This window comes from Mastigoproctus giganteus, chromosome 14 (genome assembly GCF_048544385.1).
Source record: "Mastigoproctus giganteus isolate SK-2022 chromosome 14, ASM4854438v1, whole genome shotgun sequence".
NCBI lineage: Eukaryota > Metazoa > Arthropoda > Arachnida > Uropygi > Thelyphonidae > Mastigoproctus > Mastigoproctus giganteus.
In genome coordinates this window covers 10683587-10704416 of record NC_143588.1, presented here as the reverse complement: position 1 = coordinate 10704416, position 20830 = coordinate 10683587, and the positions used below count along the sequence as shown (strand labels likewise).

The following is a 20830-nucleotide window of genomic DNA, read 5'->3' as shown; positions in this document are numbered from 1 at the left end:
TTCAACACTGGTGCAAGGAATTATTAAAATGCCGAGCCAAACTTTGGATAATTTGTTCTATTTCAAACAATCTTGTGCACTTGTCAGTTCCCAAGCCAAGAATTGCTGCACATCTTTTTTTTAATTCTTTCATGATGTGACTGGTAGGTTCTCATTAGAAAATAACAGAATATTCTATTTCTTTATCTTTAATTAAAGCAAGACATACAAAAATTTGTACACAATTTCAAATTTGAAATTGAACTGCCAATTGATGAAATTTGTGCTACCCCAGAATTTATAAGATCATTTAAAATGAAAACTTCAGCACCATGTGGTCACATGCAGCCATAATGAACTTACTCACAGAGAAAATAAACAGACTCTTCTTGTCTTGTTTGAGACCTTTCAAGACCTTTGTGGTAGAAATGCCGATGACCAAGTCTAAATCATCCTTTGGTATAGTTGGTTACAGTAATCAATTTAAAAAATGCAAGATTAACTGTCAGTAAAATAAATTTGCACATAATGTTCTTCAACATATCTAGGAGAAATGACACCTGTATGTAGATGTAAGGGATAAGGTACGTTGGATTGAAGCGCTAAGTTCAGATTTTCAAACATTGGCATAACATTTAAAAAAAAACAAGCAAGTTGCTTTTATAAAGTCAAAAGATAGAAACATGAATAGACTTTCTACTCCAGTGAGGATAACATGCCAGACAGTAATAACAGAAAGTGCATGAAGTTCGTGAACGTTATGGAGGCAGTTGTCAGTAATTAACTGCATTTGTAGTGACGTAATTGCCTTGCCTCTTCTGTCATTGGCTTGAATAAATATCACTAGGAGAAAAACTTTTTTAATGTATAGAGAAAAAAAAAAAAAAAAGGAAACACGTGCAACAACTTCAGTACACTTCCATTGTAACTCTTACATTGGATGACACAGTTACTGGATTTAATCATAAGCAAGTTACATTTGGTAATTACAATAAGCCTAAGGTGATAAAGTTTATCATTTTGAATTATATACAGTTGATATTGACAAATCTGTTGAAAATATGGTTAAAAATAACCAAAATAATTTCAGTCTTACTAATGGGAAATATATGCTTCTATTATTATGAAAATTTATCATGTATTAAACTTGAAATATGACAAATCAGAAACTTCTTTGAAGTATAATGAAAATACTGGAACTAATAATACCACAATGAAAGAATTGTTACCTTTAACTGATAAACAAACAGCTCACACAAAATCAAACCTCAACCACCATCACAATAGCTAAATTGGGCATTAGCACAAATCACAAAAGAAATTAAAAATAACAAGATGGCACTAAATCAGAATAATCATTATAATCACTACATTCTCTACCACTGTCAGTGTAGTACCACAGAGTTGATACGTTGCTCTGGGGTTGCTGTTTCCCATGTGTAGTACTTTACATTTGTCAATGTTAAACTTCATTTGCCACCTCTCAGCCCATCTGCTCAACCTTTCCAGATCCTGTTGCAGCAGCATAGTGTCAGTAGTGTCCTTGACAACCCTGCCAACCTTTGTATCGTCTGCAAACTTGGACATTAAGCCCGATATACCATCATCAATATCATTTATAAATACAGAAAACAATAATGGACCCAACACTGAGCCCTGAGGGACTCCACTAATAACATCAGTCCACGTGGTAATCAATGGACACTGCTCATCGTGGACTGATGTTATTAGTGGAGTCCCTCAGGGCTCAGTGTTGGGTCCATTATTGTTTTCTGTATTTATAAATGATATTGATGATGGTATATCGGGCTTAATGTCCAAGTTTGCAGACGATACAAAGATTGGCAGGGTTGTCAAGGACACTACTGACACTATGCTGCTGCAACAGGATCTGGAAAGGTTGAGCAGATGGGCTGAGAGGTGGCAAATGAAGTTTAACATTGACAAATGTAAAGTACTACACATGGGAAACAGCAACCCCAGAGTAACGTATCAACTCTGTGGTATTACACTGACAGTGGTAGAGAATGAAAGGGACTTGGGGGTGGTTGTGCAGGCAGATATGAAGTTCTCTGAGCAGTGCAGACGGGCTGCAAGAGTAGCTCATGGAGTATTGTCAATGATATACAGGAATTTTTCCAGCAGGGATAAGGAGGTGATTATTCCATTGTATAAGGCAATGGTCAGGCCACACCTAGAGTACTGTATACAGGTCTGGAGGCCTCATTTCAAGAAGGATGTAGAGCTGCTGGAACGAGTACAGAGAAGGGCAACAAGATTAGTGAATGGAACAAAGGGGTGCTCTTACGAAGAAAGGCTTAAGTTTTGCAAGTTACAGTGTCTGGAGACTAGGCACCAGCGAGGTGATCTGATAGAGGTGTATAAAGCCTTGAATGGTTTAAGCATGCTCAATGCTGATGGGATTCTTCCTCTAGCTCAGAAAAATCACCGAGAGGGCATAAATTCAAATTGAGGAAAGACAGATGTAGGATAGACGTGCGGAAATTTGCCTTTAGCCAGCGGGTGGTTGGTTGGTGGAACAGACTTCCATCCCTTGTGGTGGAGGTTGATAGCCTAAATAAGTTTAAGGCTCAGCTGGACAGGTATTTTGAACGAACAGAGGGGTGAAGTGGAAGTGGGTTTTTTTTTTTTTTTTTTTTTCGGCTGATGCTGCATAAGCTTGCTTTCTTGCATCGAATGCCTCTACTAATGCTAATAGCAGGGAGTGATATTAATTTTATGAGTATGGGCACACTAGATAATCTAATCACTGTACCAAGGAAAATTGTTCAATATAACTCAAGACTATTCTCTTCTGTTGAGGGTTCTGACCTAAAGGCATACTTCAGTAACAGATTTAAAACATACATTAAAGCCAAAAAAATTATAATCTAAATATCCAAATATTTACTTCTCATTTAAGCAAAACGTAATATATATAATGGGGACTGGAGACTATGCACCTGCGAGGTGATCTGATTGAGGTGTATAAGGCCTTGAATGGTTTGAGCAAGCTGAAATGTTGATGGAATTCTTCCTCTGGCCCAGATTAATGCCTGAGGGGGACATATTCAAATTGAGGAAAGACAGTTGTAGAATAGATGTGCGTTCAAGGAACTAGTGAGGAATATGAGGAAGACTCAGGTATTGTCAGGGAAACAGGAAACATTGTGCAAAAAGGATAGGTGGAACAGGACCAGGGTATGTCTGTCAGGGGCAAAGGTTGATGATGTAGAGCAGATATGTTTTTAGAACACAAAAGGTGATGTTGTACAAGTTGAAATAATGATATTAAGAGCAAGAGAACGGTGGAATTACTTAACAAGTACAGGTCAATGTTGAAAAAAAGCCGAGAGTTAGGGTTGAATTTGAAAGTGTCTGCAATTCTGCCCAGACACGACAGCAGGGAGTATATGATGAGAGCCTTGTCAATCAATTCGGCCCTGAAGAGACTGTGAAAGGCTCAAGGGGTAGAATTTTTCTCAGCCTGGTCTGTGCTTGTTATCAGGAGAGACTGCTTCTACAGGGATGGGATACACTTAAATAGAAAGGGTGCAAGAATATTTGTAGATGCTATCGAGGCAGAGTTAGCTGGGCCAGAAAACTACTAGCTTTGGGGGGGGGGGATACATGGACTAATAGATTAACAGTAGCAGCTGGCAGAGGTGAAAGTGATTCTAACTCTGTTTCTATTGAAATGAGCAGCAGCCTGGAAAACAGGGTGCAGGGGATTTCAGAGACTGCTGGGAGTCATTGCGAAACAAGTAAATACATGGACTGTGTTAGGGTAGTTAAGAATAGAAACAGGTGCATGTAAACTTGTGTGTACACCAATGTTAGGAGTTTGGTGAATAAATTTGATGAATTTGAGGAGCTGGTCAAAATTCAAAGGCACATATTGTTGAGATAACAGAGATGTGGCATCAGAGAGATATAAGGAACGAAGAACTGGAATTTGGAGAGTACAATGTGTACAGAAAGGATAGACAGGATAGGAAGGGAGGAGTGGTTATGCTAAGGAGGGAAGTACAGCCAGTCGACATGGCTGGACAGTGCAGTGTTGAGTCGTACTGGTGTGGCATAAGCACTGGGAAAGCAAAATTGAGAGTAGGAGTGTGTTATTTTTTTTTTTTTAGGAGCATTAGCAACTAAGGCCACATTGCTCCGGGATATGCAGGAGGATGCGGAAAGTTCCCTGAACTTTCCGCATCCTCCGTATTTGGTGGTGACGGGCTCGAACCCCAGTCTAATCAAGAAGCGTGTGCTACGCACTGCTGCTCCTTCCTACGTAGGAGGAGTGTGTTATAGGCCAAATGACTCTGATGAGTATAATAAACAACTGTACAGAGAAATAGAGTGGGCCAGTAGAACAGGAGTGTCTTATAATGGGGGATTTTAATTTCCCAGATATTGATTGGAATTTGTGGATTGGTCACTCACAGATTAGCAAGGCTTTTGTGGATTTATTGGATGACTGTTTCCTACAGTAGCATGCTCAGGAGGCAACTAGAGGGAGTAATACTCTTGATCTGATTATCAGTAGTGATTCTTCATGCATTAAGAATCTGCAGATAAAGGAACCACTAGGTGGCAGTGACCACAATGTGTTGAATTGGAATTTACTCAAAGAGACAACTACCATTAGGCGTAAAGGGAAGGGTTTTTGCTTTGTAAAGGTGACCATGGTGGGACCAACTGATGATGTTACTAACAACAAATTCAAAATGGGAAGCATTCAAAGAATTAACCTTGGAAACTACTAGGCTCTTCACACCAACTAAGAAATATTGTTCAAGGTTTAAGCCTAAATGGATGTCATATGAAGTAATGAGACATGTGGCAGAGAAGAAAAATCCATGGGATACATATAAATTAATGGGTGACACGGAAGCCTATGATAGATATAAGCTGGTCTGTAACCAAGTCACAAGGGAGGTTAGGCAGGCAAAGGTAGATTACGAGAAATCTTTGGCAAAGAATGCAAAGAGTTCTTTACTTATGAAAACTCCAGAAGGAAGGGGATGAATCAGATTGGTCCACTTGATATCGATGGTTCAACCGCTGATGATCCTGCTCAGGTAGCTAACAAACTAAATGAATATTCTGCATCTACATTCACACATGAGTTATTCAGGGAGGGGAATACCAGAGGTGTATTCAGTGGTGAGCTATAGTGGGCTCGTGAGAGCCCATTGTTATTTTTTTTTTGAAAATTTACGAGCCCATTGTTGAAGCGACTATTTATTTTACAAGTGAAATTCTGAATTTAATTATTGGGTATCTAGAGCCGGAACTGTGGTGGGGTAAGCAGGGACCCCGTACCCAGCATTTTAATGGCACAATTGACCAGTTATGTATTTTAAAATTGGTTCACTTTTGAGTTAACTACAGTAGGACCCCTGTTTAACAAACTTCTTCATAGGAAATTTTTTTTTGAATTCCCCTTGGTTTCTATGTAAACGTTTAAAATAATTTTCGCAGAATGAACGGAGAGGTGAGGACAATGGGAACTTTGTACCCATTGTCCTCACCTCTGGCCTTTAGGTAATTAGAAAGTGCGAATTAAGGGTAATCCTGTCCCATAACAGGGATGAGGCAACTAAGATGAAGAAAATGTTCTAAAATATATAGGCATACTGGCAATAATTAAAAAAAAAAAAAAAAACCTGTATCACCAATCTCCAAAAAAACCAGTGCGAGTTAAGGATGATTGCTAAAGAACTTGATGTGGAAACTATAAAGATTGGTCGTGTGTTTAGGCCACAATGGGCAGCTTGTAGCTTATGCAATTGAGGGTTGGAGGAATCATCCCGCTTTGTGCAAACATTTTGAATCAAAGTTAATTAAATATTCTGGATCATTAAACCGACTTTTCAATCTGGAATTTCTTAACGATTTAGCACTAATGATCAACATCCTGCAGGAGCTCTCTTATCTTTCAGAAGCTTTACTGAATCACTATGGTAAAAGCAGATAAATTAATTATTCTAACTATCAATGTTATCGCTAATTTGAAAATTTCTGAAGGAAATCATGAAGCTAAAATTGAGCGCATGTTGAAGTTGAAAGAATTTGAAGGAATCAAAAGAAAAAACAATTTAAAAAATTACCTCATGACACGTTATTAAGGATAAGTTATTAATGCAACAGAGTAATTTTAAATTAAATAAAGAAAATAATTATATTATTGACAATGAGGAATTGAAAGAAATTTTAATCATATGCTACATGGATATGAAAGAACTTTCGTATCCGTGGCAAGACGGTGAAAAACGAATAAGAAATTTAAGTTTTCAGATAAAGTATGAAATAAAAATTAATGAATTTAGAGATTTTGTCGAAGACAGTTTTAACTTTAAAATCGAGTGAAATTCCCTCTTCAATTATAAAAGCCAGAAATATCATTGAAACCATTGCGATTAGCAGTGCTTTCAGCGTAATGAATAATATTGTATAAATGAATGAATAATGTTGACAAATAAACACACTACAAATTATGTTGACCATACGTCTAAATGGAAAACCATTGCTTCAAATTGATCCAGATCGTTACGTCAAATCATTCCTCTGTAATCATCGCTCAGCTATTGAGCAAAGCAGAAGATCGACAACAAATATTAATAAAGAAGTAAATTGCATATGGCAATTTTTAGAATACATTTTTCTTGAATATTTGTATAATAACTTTTTTATGTAATCTGTGATTATTGTGTACCTTTTCTGGAAGAGTGTTTTTTTATGTAATATTTGTTTTTATATTGTAGAATGTTTTGTGATATAGGAAATATTTCGTGTTATTTTTTATTTGAAATATTAAAATTTTATCATGAAAAAAAAAAAAAAAAATATATATCCATTATATTTCCCTAGTTATTAAAAAAAAAAAAAAAAAGAGATCAATAAAAAAGTGGCGCCTGTACCAAGCGCATGCGTTAGATGGTTTTATGTGAATCCTTCACGTTTCTTTTAGGTAGTTTGATTTGGATATTGATTACGAAATAACAGAGTTTTTGTATTATAAATATTTTATTGAACATTCGCAAATTTTTATAATTTCTGGAAGACAAGATAAATTGGATTTATGATAATTAAAGTAATTGATGTGTACCTGCGATTGCAATGTATCTAAATATCTAGAAAACAGCATCGATTGAAGTACCGACCTTTAGTTGAAACAACATACACAGCTGTTCGGAGCACCTAACAATCAAATGTTACGAAAATGCGAGACGAAAAAATAAATTGTTGAGAAATATTTGTATTGTTGCAGTCATACTTATTTCAGGACATATGATTGTGACATTATACTATTAAAAAATTCTAAAAAGTTAGAACTCGAGATACTATCGTATCCAGGTATCATCATGGGGGGCATGATGACCAGGTTGACTCGAGATATCATACCCTTCACGAAAAATGGTTCACGTGTTCTAATCACGCTAGTAGTAGGAAGCGTCTGTGGCAGAAGCCTGCCGCGGATGACGTCACGGAAGTGATGTAATTGACATCATCCACGGCAGGAATCCCGAAGGATGTTTTACATCAAAAAGTCGGCAAAACTGCGAGGCCATTGTTAAAATATTCACAGTTCACCACTGAACACCAAATCTGGCAGGAAGATAGATAATCTTGTAATAACTGAGAGTAAAGTGGAGGAGAAAATTGTTGAAGATAAACATAAGAAAGGCACTTGGGTGGATGGAATCTATCCAATTATATTAAAGGAGGTAGCAAAGAAAGTAAGCAAACCCTTAGCCATAATTATGAGAGCTTCCTTGGACTCAGGGGAGATACCCATAGACTGGATATGTGCAAATGCGACCCCAATCCACAAAGGAGAATCAAAGGGTGACACAGGTAATTATACACCTGTTAGTTTAACTTCTGTTCCAGGAAAATTAATGGAGGCACTGGTTAAAGAAATGTTGCAGGATCATCTAGACAAGACTTCATTATAGCTCGGACATAGCATGGGTTTGTCAAGGGGAAATCTTGTCTGACCAATTTCATTGGATACTATGATGTGGTCACAAAGGAACTGGATGCAAAGAATAATTTTGATATCATATATTTGGATTTTAGAAAGGCTTTTGATACTGTTGTACATGGAAGACTGCTGTACAAATTGGAGCAGTGTGGCATTGGAGGAAAACTGCTGCTATGGATAAAGGGATGGTTGAGTGGGAGAAGACAGCGAGTGGTAATCAATGGACACTACTCTTCGTGGACTAATGTTATTAGTGGAGTCCCCCAGAGTTCAGTGTTGGGCCCATTGTTGTTTTCTGTATTTATTTATGATATTGATAATGGTATATCAGGCTTAATGTCCAAGTTTGCAGACGATACGAAGGTTGGCGGGGTTGTTAATAACACTAATGACAGTACATTGTTGCAACAGGATCTAGAAAAGTTGAGCAGGTGGGCTAAGAGGTGGCAACTGAAATTGACATTGACAAATGTCAAATGTCATTTCTTGAGTAATAAGTTGCAATACTAGTAGCTTAATTACGCAGGCAGATGTGAAGTTTTCTGAACAGTGCAGACAGTCTGCAAGAGTATCTCATGGTGTCTGTTCTGATATTTCCCATTCATAAAGCTAATGCTCTATATTTAGCTACTAGTTTGAATTTACATTCAAACTTATTGAATATAAATTCAAACTAGTATTGCAACTTATTACTCAAGAAATGAACTTATAGATTTGGGCATACAAATATCCAAACAGGAGCACTATAGAAACCACATCAGACTTACAACTGGAAAAGCTTCAAAAATTTTAGGGCTTCTTAAAATAACTAAAAAGTTTTAATGACTTAAGATTTCAAATTAAAGTATATCAAATAGTTGCACTTCTTGTAGCAACATGCTACAGAAAGTACAATGGTTGTGTTTAGCAACAGATTAAGGCAATAGAAAAAAAATACAGAAATCTTTTATCAGATTCCCGGTATTTAGGGCTAATTAAATTATGAGGATAAAACTTAATTATACAGGCTGGTGTAAACATTCTGGCCTCATAATGCTTCAGACTAGATTCTAGATCTATCAGATTTAAGTATGTTCAACAGATTTGTTTTGTTGTTGTTTTGTTATTTGGTTTTTAGGAGCACAGCAACTAAGGCCATATTGCTCCAGGGATATGCGGTGGTCAATCCCTGATCTTTCCGCATCCTCCGTATTTGGTGGTCATGGGCTCGAACGCCAGTCTAATCAAGAAGCGTGTGCTACGCACTTGCTGCTCCTGCCCACCTGGCTATGGAGGCACCTCAACAGATTTGTCTAGGGGCTTATTGATGCTCCACTCCTTAGTCATAGGTCTGTGCTTGTTAGCAGGAGAGACTGTTTTTACTGGGATAGGATATACTTAAATAGAAGGGGGTGCAAAAATATTTACTGATGTTATCGAGGCAGTGTTAGGCTTTTTTTTATTTTATTCATATAAAATTGGATTTTTTTTTTCAGAAGTATACTGATGACACTTTTAGACTAATTACAGAGAACTTTTCCAATGAGAAAAAATGAAGCTGATAAGTCAAATTTTGAATTTATAAATTGTATAATGCAAATGGCAATACTTACTCCAACTTTTAAAATCAAATTCAAAAATTTCAGCCAAAATACAGCAAGAAAGTCTTGGATTAAACCTTGGATTAAAACAAGGATTAAACATAAAAATAAGTGAGTTAGGCCTTGTTGCCAGTTATTGAACACTCTTCCATAGAAAAATTCCACCCAATTCTACCCATGGTTATGGGTAGAATTGGGTGGAATTAAACAAGACAGATTGAGAGGCATTTATCAAAGCTAAGATATTGTTTCATAGATATTAACTAAAGTAAGCTTATTTAAGTGAGTCAACTAACCTGAATGAAATAATACACAAGGCCAACAAGAAGTATTACTACCAAAAAAATTGGTGTTTCAAAGGATATAACAAAGATGGTAGCAATAACTTGTAAAAAACATACAATCCATGAACGAACTGTCATTGGTATTGTCACATCCATTGTATCTACATCCTTTGCAAATCTATTCACAATTCGGCCCAAAGGTGTCACTTCAAAAAAAGACATTGGCAACCTTAAAATATTATGAAGCAGGTCTCTGTGCAATTTTGATGATGAATTTGTAGTTCCCACTGCTAAAGCAAATGATCCTACAATAACAGCTATCCCTGAAATAGATTAAGACAATAATATTAATAAATAAATAATTACGGTAAATCAATTTGTTAATATGGAAAATTAATTTATTTATTTATAAATAAATAATTAATTTTCCATACTAAAATTAAGAAAATGTTTTCAAGACATTCCTAATGCTACCCACTCCTACTACAAAAATATAAAATAAGGCTATATTTTATACTCATTACAATGGATGGTGAAATAAAAAATAGTATTTTAAATGATCATGCAAAAACATTAAATATAAGATTATTGCACTATGTATTTAATAATAATAACAACCAATGTTAACTCCAACAGAATACGTGCAAAAAGTATATTTGGAGGGATATTATATAAGGGATATTATTTTTGCACCCAAGAAGCTCAGTATCGAAAAAAATTGGAGTCATAAGTTAGTGGATTAGCATCATTCCTATACACAGAAAACCAACCGAACTGGTATAGTGGCATTACATAATATCTCATATTGTGAATTCCTTCACAAAGAGTAACAATAGTCTTTCTACTTGGGAAGTGTTACTAATTTGAAGTATAATGAGATAGGCAACTAGTTGTGAAGGAATTCACAATGTGAGATATTACATAATGATGCCACTACTACACAAATTCAGTTAGTTTACTGTGTATAGAAATTATGCTAATGCACTAACTTATATAACGGTAAACTCTGCTCACAGGCTGAAGCTTTTTAACCCTAAATCCTACATGTAATGAACTACACCCCACTTGGAATCTCTCATATTGTGAAATTAATTCTCAACTGGGTTGTCTGCTGTTATACCATCGGGGTATCTACCCACTCACTGAGGAGAGGCCAAATAACCCAGAAACGACAGTCTGGCCAGTGGTGTTCACTGAGAATAAGTAACAATAGTCTTCTCTACTAGGGCACCATTACTTATTCGGGAAAGATGATGCTACTACACAACTTTGATTGGTTTAATGTGTATAGAAATCATGCTAATGCACTAACTTATATGATGGTAAACCCTTCCCACAGTCTGAGGCTTTTTAGCCATGCATCCTACATGCATGAAAAAATTTAATAAACGACGTTTCTGAAACTCACTTTTCTGTTCTCAACTCAAGAATTAGTAAAACTAAGGAAAGCCTGACTACAGATTCTGAAAGAAGCTGTTTTGGTCTCAGTTTGTTTATTACCTGAGCTTTTTTCAGTGATCACAGAATAATTAATTTCTCCATTATCCCCCTAAACACCAGATATTTCATGTTTAAAAGGGTTATAATGTAAAATTCAATACAGATACAAAAAAAAATCATCAATTAGCTAATTGATAATTTTTTTCAATTAGCTAATGCTTCCCAGAAGGTTTAGAGCACACCTATGTGATTTAGCACTTTTTTCCCGAAGTTCACAAAGAATTTTTAATCTAATCTTGGATCTTACTAAAAGGTAACTCAAGGAGAGGGTTCAAAAAGGGTTAACACGAATACATGCTTTCATGTATTCGTTTTAGCTTTTTTCATGTATTCATTTTAGCTTTCATTTTTGCCACTAGGTTCATAAATTTACTGATCTTCCAGCAAATCACTTGCAGCATCACCTTTGAACTAAATCACCTCAAACTTGCACTTCCAAAACAGGATATTGGTGTGCAAGCTACTGAATGAGAGCCATTTTTAAAAGCTGTTAAGCAGACTTTTTTTTTTTTTTTTTTTTTTTTATTACTTAAAAATTGTCTTTTCGATTAAAATTAGTAATGCAGTTATTATTTATGTTTATCTGATAAAGGAAATTAAATTGATTCTTATTTAGCATTGGAAAATGCTGAAAAACTAGGTTCAAAGTAAGAAAGGATTCTGCTGCCACAGTGTTTATTGCATCAATATAAGAATAATATAAATACTATTTAATATGTTTTTATTAATTCCAGAAAACTATAATTAATATTAGACATGTTTTTATTAAGGCTATACACCATAAATTTAACATTATGAACAGGATTTGATAATTTAACTGTATAACATAATACATACATAAAATTATGCATTAGCATGAGTAGAGGCATACAATGCAAGAAAGAAATGTCTTTACTGTAGTTATAAACCCTGTAAAGCTTTGTATCATCTGCAAACTTGGACATTAGGCCTGATATACCTTCATTGGCGCCTCCGTAGCCAGGTGGGAAGGAGCAGCAGCTTGTAGCACACGCTTCTTGATTAGACCGGGGTTCGAGCCCGTCACCACCAAATACTGAGAATGCAGAAAGGTCAGGGAATGACCACCGCATATCCAGGAGCAATATGGCCTTAGTTGCTAATGCTCATAAAAACCAAATAACAAAATACCTTCATCAATATCACTGATGAATACACAAAACAACAACGGGTGCAGCACCGAACCTTGGGGAACTCTACTAATAACATTAGTCCACGTAGAGCAGTGTCCATTGAATACCACTCTCTGTCGTCTCCCACTGAACTGTTCCTTTATCCATTGTAGCAACTTACCCTTAATGCCATAATGCTCCAATTTGTACAGCAGTCTTCCATGTGCAACATTATCAAAAGTTTTCCTGAAATCCAAGTATATAATATCAAAATTATTTTTGGCATCCAGTTCCTTTGTTACCACATCATAGTATCCAATCAAATTGATCAAACACCTCCCTTTAACAAACCTATGCTGTGTCTTAACTATTATTGCAGTCTTGTCTAGATGATGCTGCAGTACTTCTTTAACTAGTGACTTCATTATTTTCCCCAGAACACAAACTAACAAGTTACTTGTGTCACCTTTTGAACTCCCTTTGTGAATTGGTCCCCATGGACTCAGGGGGAGGTCCATGGAGACCTCCCTCTGAGTCCAAGGAAGCTCTCATAATTATAGCTAAGGGTTTGCTTACTTCCTTTGCTGCCTCCTTTAATATAACTGGATAGATCCCGTCCACCCCAAGTGCCTTCCTTATGTTTAACTTGAACAATTTCTCCCCCACTTTACTCTCAGTTATTACAAAATCATTTGGCTCCCTATTAGAGTTTGATAAACTTCTAGCATTCCCCTCCTTGAATAATTCCTCATGTGTGAATGTAGATGCAAAATACTCATTCAGTTAATCAGCTACCTGAACATGATCATCAATAGTCAAACCATCATTGTTAAGTGGTCCAATCTGATACATTCCTTTCCTTCTAGAGTTACATACAGGGTGTCTCAAAAATACACAGCATAACTTCAGGAATGAGTTCCTCATATGTAGACAATAAAAATATTTTCTATCAACATAGTTCCGGAAATGCTTGGTTTCCGAGTTTTGAAGGTTTGTCTATGACACTTAACTGTTCACATCACCTTATAGTAATTGTTCAAAATGTCCACCTTCTGCCTGAATAGAGACCTCATATCGACATCTCATGGACTTGCGAAGACGATGCCAAATCCTGGCATGTTTTGTATTGTCTCACAACCTGCCACATTCCGATTGTGGAGAGTTTCCACATCAGCTACAGTTGGTGTTCTCGCAACACTCTCCAAATAGTCGAACGTTGAACAGCCAGTTGCATTGCTATTCTGTGTATGCTGATTCCAGGAGTGGCATGCACAACATCTAAAACCTCCTCATCAACTTCAGGAGTCGTAGATCTTGGTCATCCTCTGTCGGCAGCACGAGGTGTAAAGGTCCCTTTTTTACAAAGGCAGTGATGGATACCTTCAAATGTTTTCCTGTCTGGATATCTTCATTCTAGGAACCTTTCGTGGTACAAACGAGGAGCCACGGAGCATTGCCGTCTGCCAAACCGTACATAAAGTGCATATCCGATCCGCTTGCTCCTGATTTGAGTACATGGTCGGAATGGAAAACCACCAGATTCTGTCAGTACCATGTGATGAAAGAAATCTCCTGGGGGGGGGGAATAATAAGACGTTCCGGTTAATAACTCGAGAACCAAGCATTTCTGGAACTATATTGACATAAAATATTTTATTGTCTACATATGAGGAACTCATTCCTGAAGTTATGCTGTGTATTTTTGAGACACCCTGTATAAATTAATGGGTGATATGGAAGCCAATGACAGATATAGGCTGGCCTGTAAACAAGTCACAAAGGAGATTAGGCAGGCAAAGGCAGATTATGAGAAATCTTTGGCAAAGGATGCAAAGTAAAACAGCAAAGAGTTCTTTACTATGTAAACTCTAGAAGGAAAGGGATGAATCAGATTGGTCAAATGGATATTGATGGTTCAACTGTTGATGATCCTGTTCAGGTGGCTAACAAACTAAATGAGTATTTTGCATCTACATTCACACATGGAGTTATTCAGGGAGGGGAATGCCAGAGGTGAATTAAACTCTGGCAGTCAGCTACATGATTTTGTAATAACTGAGAGGAAAGTGGAGGAGAAATTGTTGAAGATAAATATAAAAAAGGCACCTGGGATGGTGGGATCTATCCAGTTATAAAGGAGGCAGCAAAGGAAGTAAGCAAACGCTTAGCCATAATTATGAGAGCTTCCTTGGACTCAGGGGAGGTACCATTGGACTGGAGATGTGCAAATGTGACCCCAATTCACAAAGGAGGATCAAAGGGCGACACAAGTAATTATAGACCTGTTATTTTAACTTCTGTTCCAGGAAAATTAATTGAGGCACTGGTTAAAGCACTGCAGGATCATCTAGACAAGACTTCAGTTATAGCTAGGACACAGCATGGTTTTGTTAAGGGGAAGTCTTGTCTGACCAATTTTTTTGAATACTATGATGTGGTCACAAAGGAACTGAATGCAGGGAATAACTTTGATATCATATATTTGGATCTTAGAAAGGCTTTTGATACTGTTGCACATGGAAGACTGCTACACAAATTAGAGCAGTGTGGCATTGGAGGCAATTTGCTGCTATGGATAAAGGGATGGTTGAGTGGGAGAAGGCAGAGAGTGGTAATCAATGAACACTGCTCATCATGGACTAATGTTATTAGTGGAGTCCCCCAGGATTTAGTGTTGGTTCCATTGTTGTTTTGTGTATTCATTAATTATATTGATGATGGTATATCAGGCTTAATGTCCAAGTTTGCAGACAATGCAAAGGTCGGCAGGGTTGCGAGCCCATAACACAAATGATTGTATGCTACTACAACAGGATCTAGAAAAGTTGGGCAGATGGGCTGAGAGGTGGCAAATGAAGTTTAACTTTGACAAATGTAAAGTACTACATATGGGAAGCAGTAACCACAGAGTAACGTATCAACTCTGTGGTACTATACTGACAGTGGTAGAGAACGAAAAGGACCTGGGGTAATTGTGCAGGCAGATATGAAGGTTTCCGAGCAGTGCAGACGGTCTTCAAGAGTAGCTCATGGTGTCTTGTCAATGACATACAGGAATTTTTCTAGCAGGGATAAGGAGGTGATTATCCTCTTGTATAAGGCAATGGTCAGGCCACACCTTGAGTACTGTGTACAGGTCTGGAGGCTTCATTTTAAGAATGATGTAGAGCTGTTGAAACGAGTAAAGAGAAGGGTAGCAAGATTAGTGAATGGAACGAATTGTTGCTAACAAAGATCCTGAATATCACTGACAAGACCCCATGAGTTTCTCTGGCAGTGTGTCCGCACTGCTCAGAAAACTTCATATCTGACTGCACAATCCCACTCAGGTCTTTTTCATTCTCCAGTACCTTGAGTGTAGTACTACACAGTTGGTATGTTATTGTGGGATTACTGCTGCCCATATGAAGTGCTTTGGATTAGCAGTAGGCAACCTGACAGGTGACTCTCAAAAATAAATTCCCACAGTAACCATTAATCAACAATTAAAAATCTGAATTTTTTTTTTACCTTCTTAAATATAATCAAACTTTTACTGCAATTGTTTCTGAAGTGTTTATGGAAATTGCATGTGAGAACCTGTCAGGCTACTCACCATCATCTCTGGAACGATTCAGATTTTTGCTTGAAGAGTAGAATGATACCAGACAAGTGAAGATGCTATGTTTATTTCAAGTGTCAAGTTAATTGATTTTCTCCTTTCACTATTACAATTACATCTAGGTTTTTCAGCTAGTTGTTTTCCAAGTATTTATTATTGTTTTCACTAAGTAAAGGTGATTACATGAAACCTGATATTCTCTCTCTCTCTCTAGATGGAAAGTGAAGTATGTTGTTTTGATTGAATTTTGCACTGAGAGAGAGCACACCACATGAACTTGGAATGTGTGGTTTAACTAAACATTCTTAATAAAAACGGACAGCCCCTAAAATCAAGGTTATGAAATGCACTTTAAAATGCCAAGTCTCCATGCACTGTGAAGTATTCGAGATTTGAAATAAATTTTGAAACCTGAAAAATGGAAATAACTAATAGTATTAAATATACATATATATATTATTACTAAATTACAGTTGCTCACAGTGAAACGGATACAAAAATATAAATTGTGACATGCACTGTGAAGTATTCGAGATTTGAAATAAATTTTGAAACCTGAAAAATGGAAATAACTAATAGTATTAAATATACATATATATATTATTACTAAATTACAGTTGCTCACAGTGAAATGGATACAAAAATATCAATTGTGACAGGTTTAATAATAGGAATATACATACATTGGATTAGATACAAAGCTTTCAGTTGTTTAGTTAACCTTCTTCAGTTGAAATGAAATGACAGTTAGAATGGAGGCATGTACTGCCAATCTTGAACGTGAAGTGCATGGCTAATTGTTTGATGTTGAAGCCTGTGGCTGTGATGTATGTGGATAGCTCTTGTCAATGGACAAGACTGTTGCTTCGGTGATAGGGTGGACTTGACAACACTGTTCCTGTTCACTGAGGTATTGGAGCATTTGATGTTTAGTGACTCCAACCAGGCGCGCCACAGATAATGGTGGGACTTATCCACAATCACGACATCGCGGTGTGGGTCAATGTCGTGGTGGGTAATAAATGTGTTTGGCAATAGCTGAGTGCTCCACATTCGCTAAGCGGATTGCTCTTTTGTGTTCAGAAAGGCGTTTCTCGAGCCGTCTCCCAGTTTCCCCGATGTAGCAGCTAGTGCAGTCATGGGCAAGAGATGCAGTAGACCAATCCGCTGTGTAGTAGGGTGGGGACAAGTGTTTTTACATTAGAGATGAGGGATCGCGATTTTCTGTCTGGGAGTTGTACGCACTTTATCCCATGTGATTTTAAGATTCTACACAGCTGTTGTGATAGGTTTGGGTAGTATGGGATAAAGGTGCTTGTGGCTGAGTCATCACCTTGAATGTTCCTGTTGGTCGCAACGCGGTTGCGTGCCTGTTGGTCACGCCTGTCAAGGGAATTGATGGGATAGCCACACCTCGTAAGATCCGCTTTGATTTTAGTGATTTCGGTGCGCCTCTCATTTACAGAGCTAGAGTGTTTCCAGGCGCGAGTTAGTAAGGTTCGTGCAGTGGCAAGAAGATGGCTACGCACGTGTGTTTGGCCAGCAAGCATAGGTTTACGATGTCTTCAAGCAAGTGCCTTCGCGCCGGACAAGGGTGTCTAAGTATGGTATGGTATTGTTTGACTCTAGCTCGATCGTGAATTTTATGAAAGCTGACAGAGAATTGAGGTGGTCTAAGATTCGGTCACCTGAATTTCTGGGGATAACTATGAACACATCGTCCACATAGCGACACCAAAAGGCAATGGGATCTGGTACGTTTGTAAATGCACAACCCTCTAATTCCTCCATCGCGATGTAAATGCACGACCCTCTAATTACTTCAGCGCCTTTATCCCATACTACCCAAACCTATCACAAGTCTGTAGAATCTTAAAATCACATGAGATAAAGTGCTTACAACTCCCAGGCAGAAAATTGCGATCCCTCATCTTTAAAGTAAAAACACATGTCCCCACCCTACTACAGAGAGGATTGGTCTACCGCATCTCTTGCCGTGACTGCACTAGCTGTTACATCGGGGAAACTGGGAGACGGCTCGAAAAACGCCTTTCTGAACACAAAAGAGCAATCCGCTTAGCGAATGTGGAGCACTCGGCTATTGCCGAACACGTTTGGGCAACCCACCACGACATTGACCCACACCGCGATGCCGTGATTGTGGATAAGTCCCGCCATTATCTGCGCCGCACCGTCGGACAGTCGTAATGAGTCACTAAACATCAAATGCTCCAATATCTCAGTGAACAGGAACAGTGGTTGTCAAGTCCAACCTATCACTGAAGCAACGATCCTGGCCATTGACAAGCGCTCGCCACATACATCACAGCCACAGGCTTCAACATCAACCAATTAGCCATGCACTTCACGTACAAGATTGGCAGTACATGCTTCAATTCTAACTGTCACTTCATTTCAACTGAAGAAGGTTAACTAAACAACCGAAAGTTTTGAATCTAATCCAATGTATGTATATTCCTATTATTAAACCTGTCACAATCTATATTTTTGTATCTGTTTCGCTCTGAGCAATAATTTAGTAATAATAATGAATCCAGAGCGCACAGGCCTCTTTAATCATATTCGAATTGTTCTTGGCCAACCAACATACGATATAGTCGTGAAACTGCAAAAGAATTTCATCTTTATAGCCCGTGGCAAACAACATCTCAGATTTGCTCACAGGTGCAAATCAAACAAAGTTATCCCAAAAGGATTTCTCTACAAAGCACCGTTTCCTAACCAACATATGCGACGTGCCTGTCAAAACTTCAGCTACAAGACCCTGAGCATATGGATTGGCTGCCTTCATCGAGACTTGTGTTTTGCTTCAACGAACAAAGAAGCCCTGCTGATCGAACTTAGGAGTCTAGTTCCCGATCCTATTTACACCAATATAATCCATACCTTGTGCTACCAAACCATCAGAGAATCTGAACGCTATTGTACATGTCAAAAACGTAAGTTCAATGCTTTAATTAATGAATCGCGTCAATTTCGTCATCAGCATAATACCCCTTCCACAAGTTGCACAGATTTTGTATTGAACCTGAGCAACAAACAGTTATCTACAGAACAAATAGACCTATTGACCCTGGGTATGAAATTTGCTGTTCTCCCAAGAAACCCACCGATCACTGATATTGCCTTAACACGTTTAACACGTTTCCCTGAAGATGTGGCAAACACTATTCGCCTAAAAACTGCAGCAATTCTACACCATGCTCGCCCCGCTTCTTCCAATCTCAGCCACAAACAAATTTCTGCCCTTAAGACACTGAAACGACGCTCATCCATTGTCATCCTACCGGCGGACAAAGGATGTTGGACAGTCGTAATGAACCGCGCAGATTACGAGACAAAGGCCTTGCTGCTCGTGCGGGACACTTCTGTTTAAAAGCCCTTAACCGTTCCCCCCATCAAAGCCTTGGAACGAGGGAGTCAAAAGTGAACATCCTTGTCAACAGTTGGCTCAAACAGAAGAAAATAACAGAATCAATACGTAATCACATCATTGCCTCCGGCTGCCAGATCCCATAATTCTACGGACTACCAAAAGTACACAAAAAAGGCACACCACTAAGACCCATTGTATCCTGTTGTGGCTCACCGAGTTATGAATTATCTAAGTTTGTCTCGAGGCTACTTTCTCCCTTAGTAGGCAAGACCACCAACACTGTCTCCAACAGTAGTGAGTTCATAGAAAGGATCCGGACCATACCCATCTCACAAGATCAAGTTATGGCATCATTTGATGAAGTTTCACTTTTTACCTCCATCCCAGTAGAACTTGCCATCACATGTGCAAAACAACTCTTAGATAGTGACGAAACCCTTGGCAGCAGAACCAAACTAACACCAGACGATATCTCCACCGCCCTCAGACTGTGCTTAACAGGCGGTGCAATCATGTTTAATGATTACATTTACCAGCAAGTACACGGCACAGCCATGGGTTCCCCGGTTAGTTCGGTCACGGCAAACATCGTGATGGAGGAATCAGAGGGTCGTGCATTTACAAACGTACCATATCCCATTGCCTTTTGGTGTCGCTATGTGGATGATGTGTTCATAGTTATACCCAGAAATTCAGGTGACCGAATCTTAGACCACCTCAACTCTTTGTCACCTTTCATAAAATTCACGATCGAGATAGAGTTGAACAATACCATACCATACTTAGACACCCTTGTCCGGCCCGAAGGCACGTGCTTGAAGAAAACAGTCCATCGTAAACCTATGTGTGCTGGCCAATTTACCAACTTCCGGTCAGCACACACACGTAGCCATCTTCTTGCCACTGCACGAACCTTACTAACTCGCGCCTGGACACACTCTAGCTCTGTAAATGAGGCGCACCAAAATCGCTAAAGTCAAAGCGGATTTTATGAGGTGTGGCTATCCCATCAATTCCCTTGACAGGTGTGACCTACAGGCATGCGACCAACAGGAACATCCAAGGTGATGACTCAGCCACAAGCACCTTTATCCCATACTACCCAAACCTATCACAACAGGTCTGTAGAATCTTAAAATCACATGGGATAAAGTGCGTACAACTCCCAGGCAGAAAATTGCGATCCCTCATCTCTAAAGTAAAAACACCTGTCCCCACCCTACAACAGAGCGGATTGGTCTACCGCATCTCTTGCTGTGACTGCACTAGCTGCTACATCGGGGAAACTGGGAGATGGCTCGAAAAACGCCTTTCTGAACACAAAAGAGCAATCCGCTTAGCGAATGTGGAGCACTCAGCTATTGCCGAACAC

At 38.3% G+C, this 20830-nt stretch overlaps 1 protein-coding gene across 3 annotated transcripts in view; it reads right to left on the bottom strand.

Moving 5' to 3' along the window:
- The window catches only part of LOC150074975 (ATP-binding cassette sub-family C member 1-like), an 889139-nt gene that overhangs the window by 197575 nt on the left and 670734 nt on the right, over positions 1-20830 (bottom strand). For all 3 annotated transcript variants that reach the window (XM_090388347.1, XM_090388349.1, XM_090388348.1), the window contains one exon: positions 9843-10153. In XM_090388347.1, the coding sequence (XP_090244473.1) occupies positions 9843-10153 (311 nt within the window). The remainder of the gene's footprint in view (positions 1-9842; positions 10154-20830) is intronic.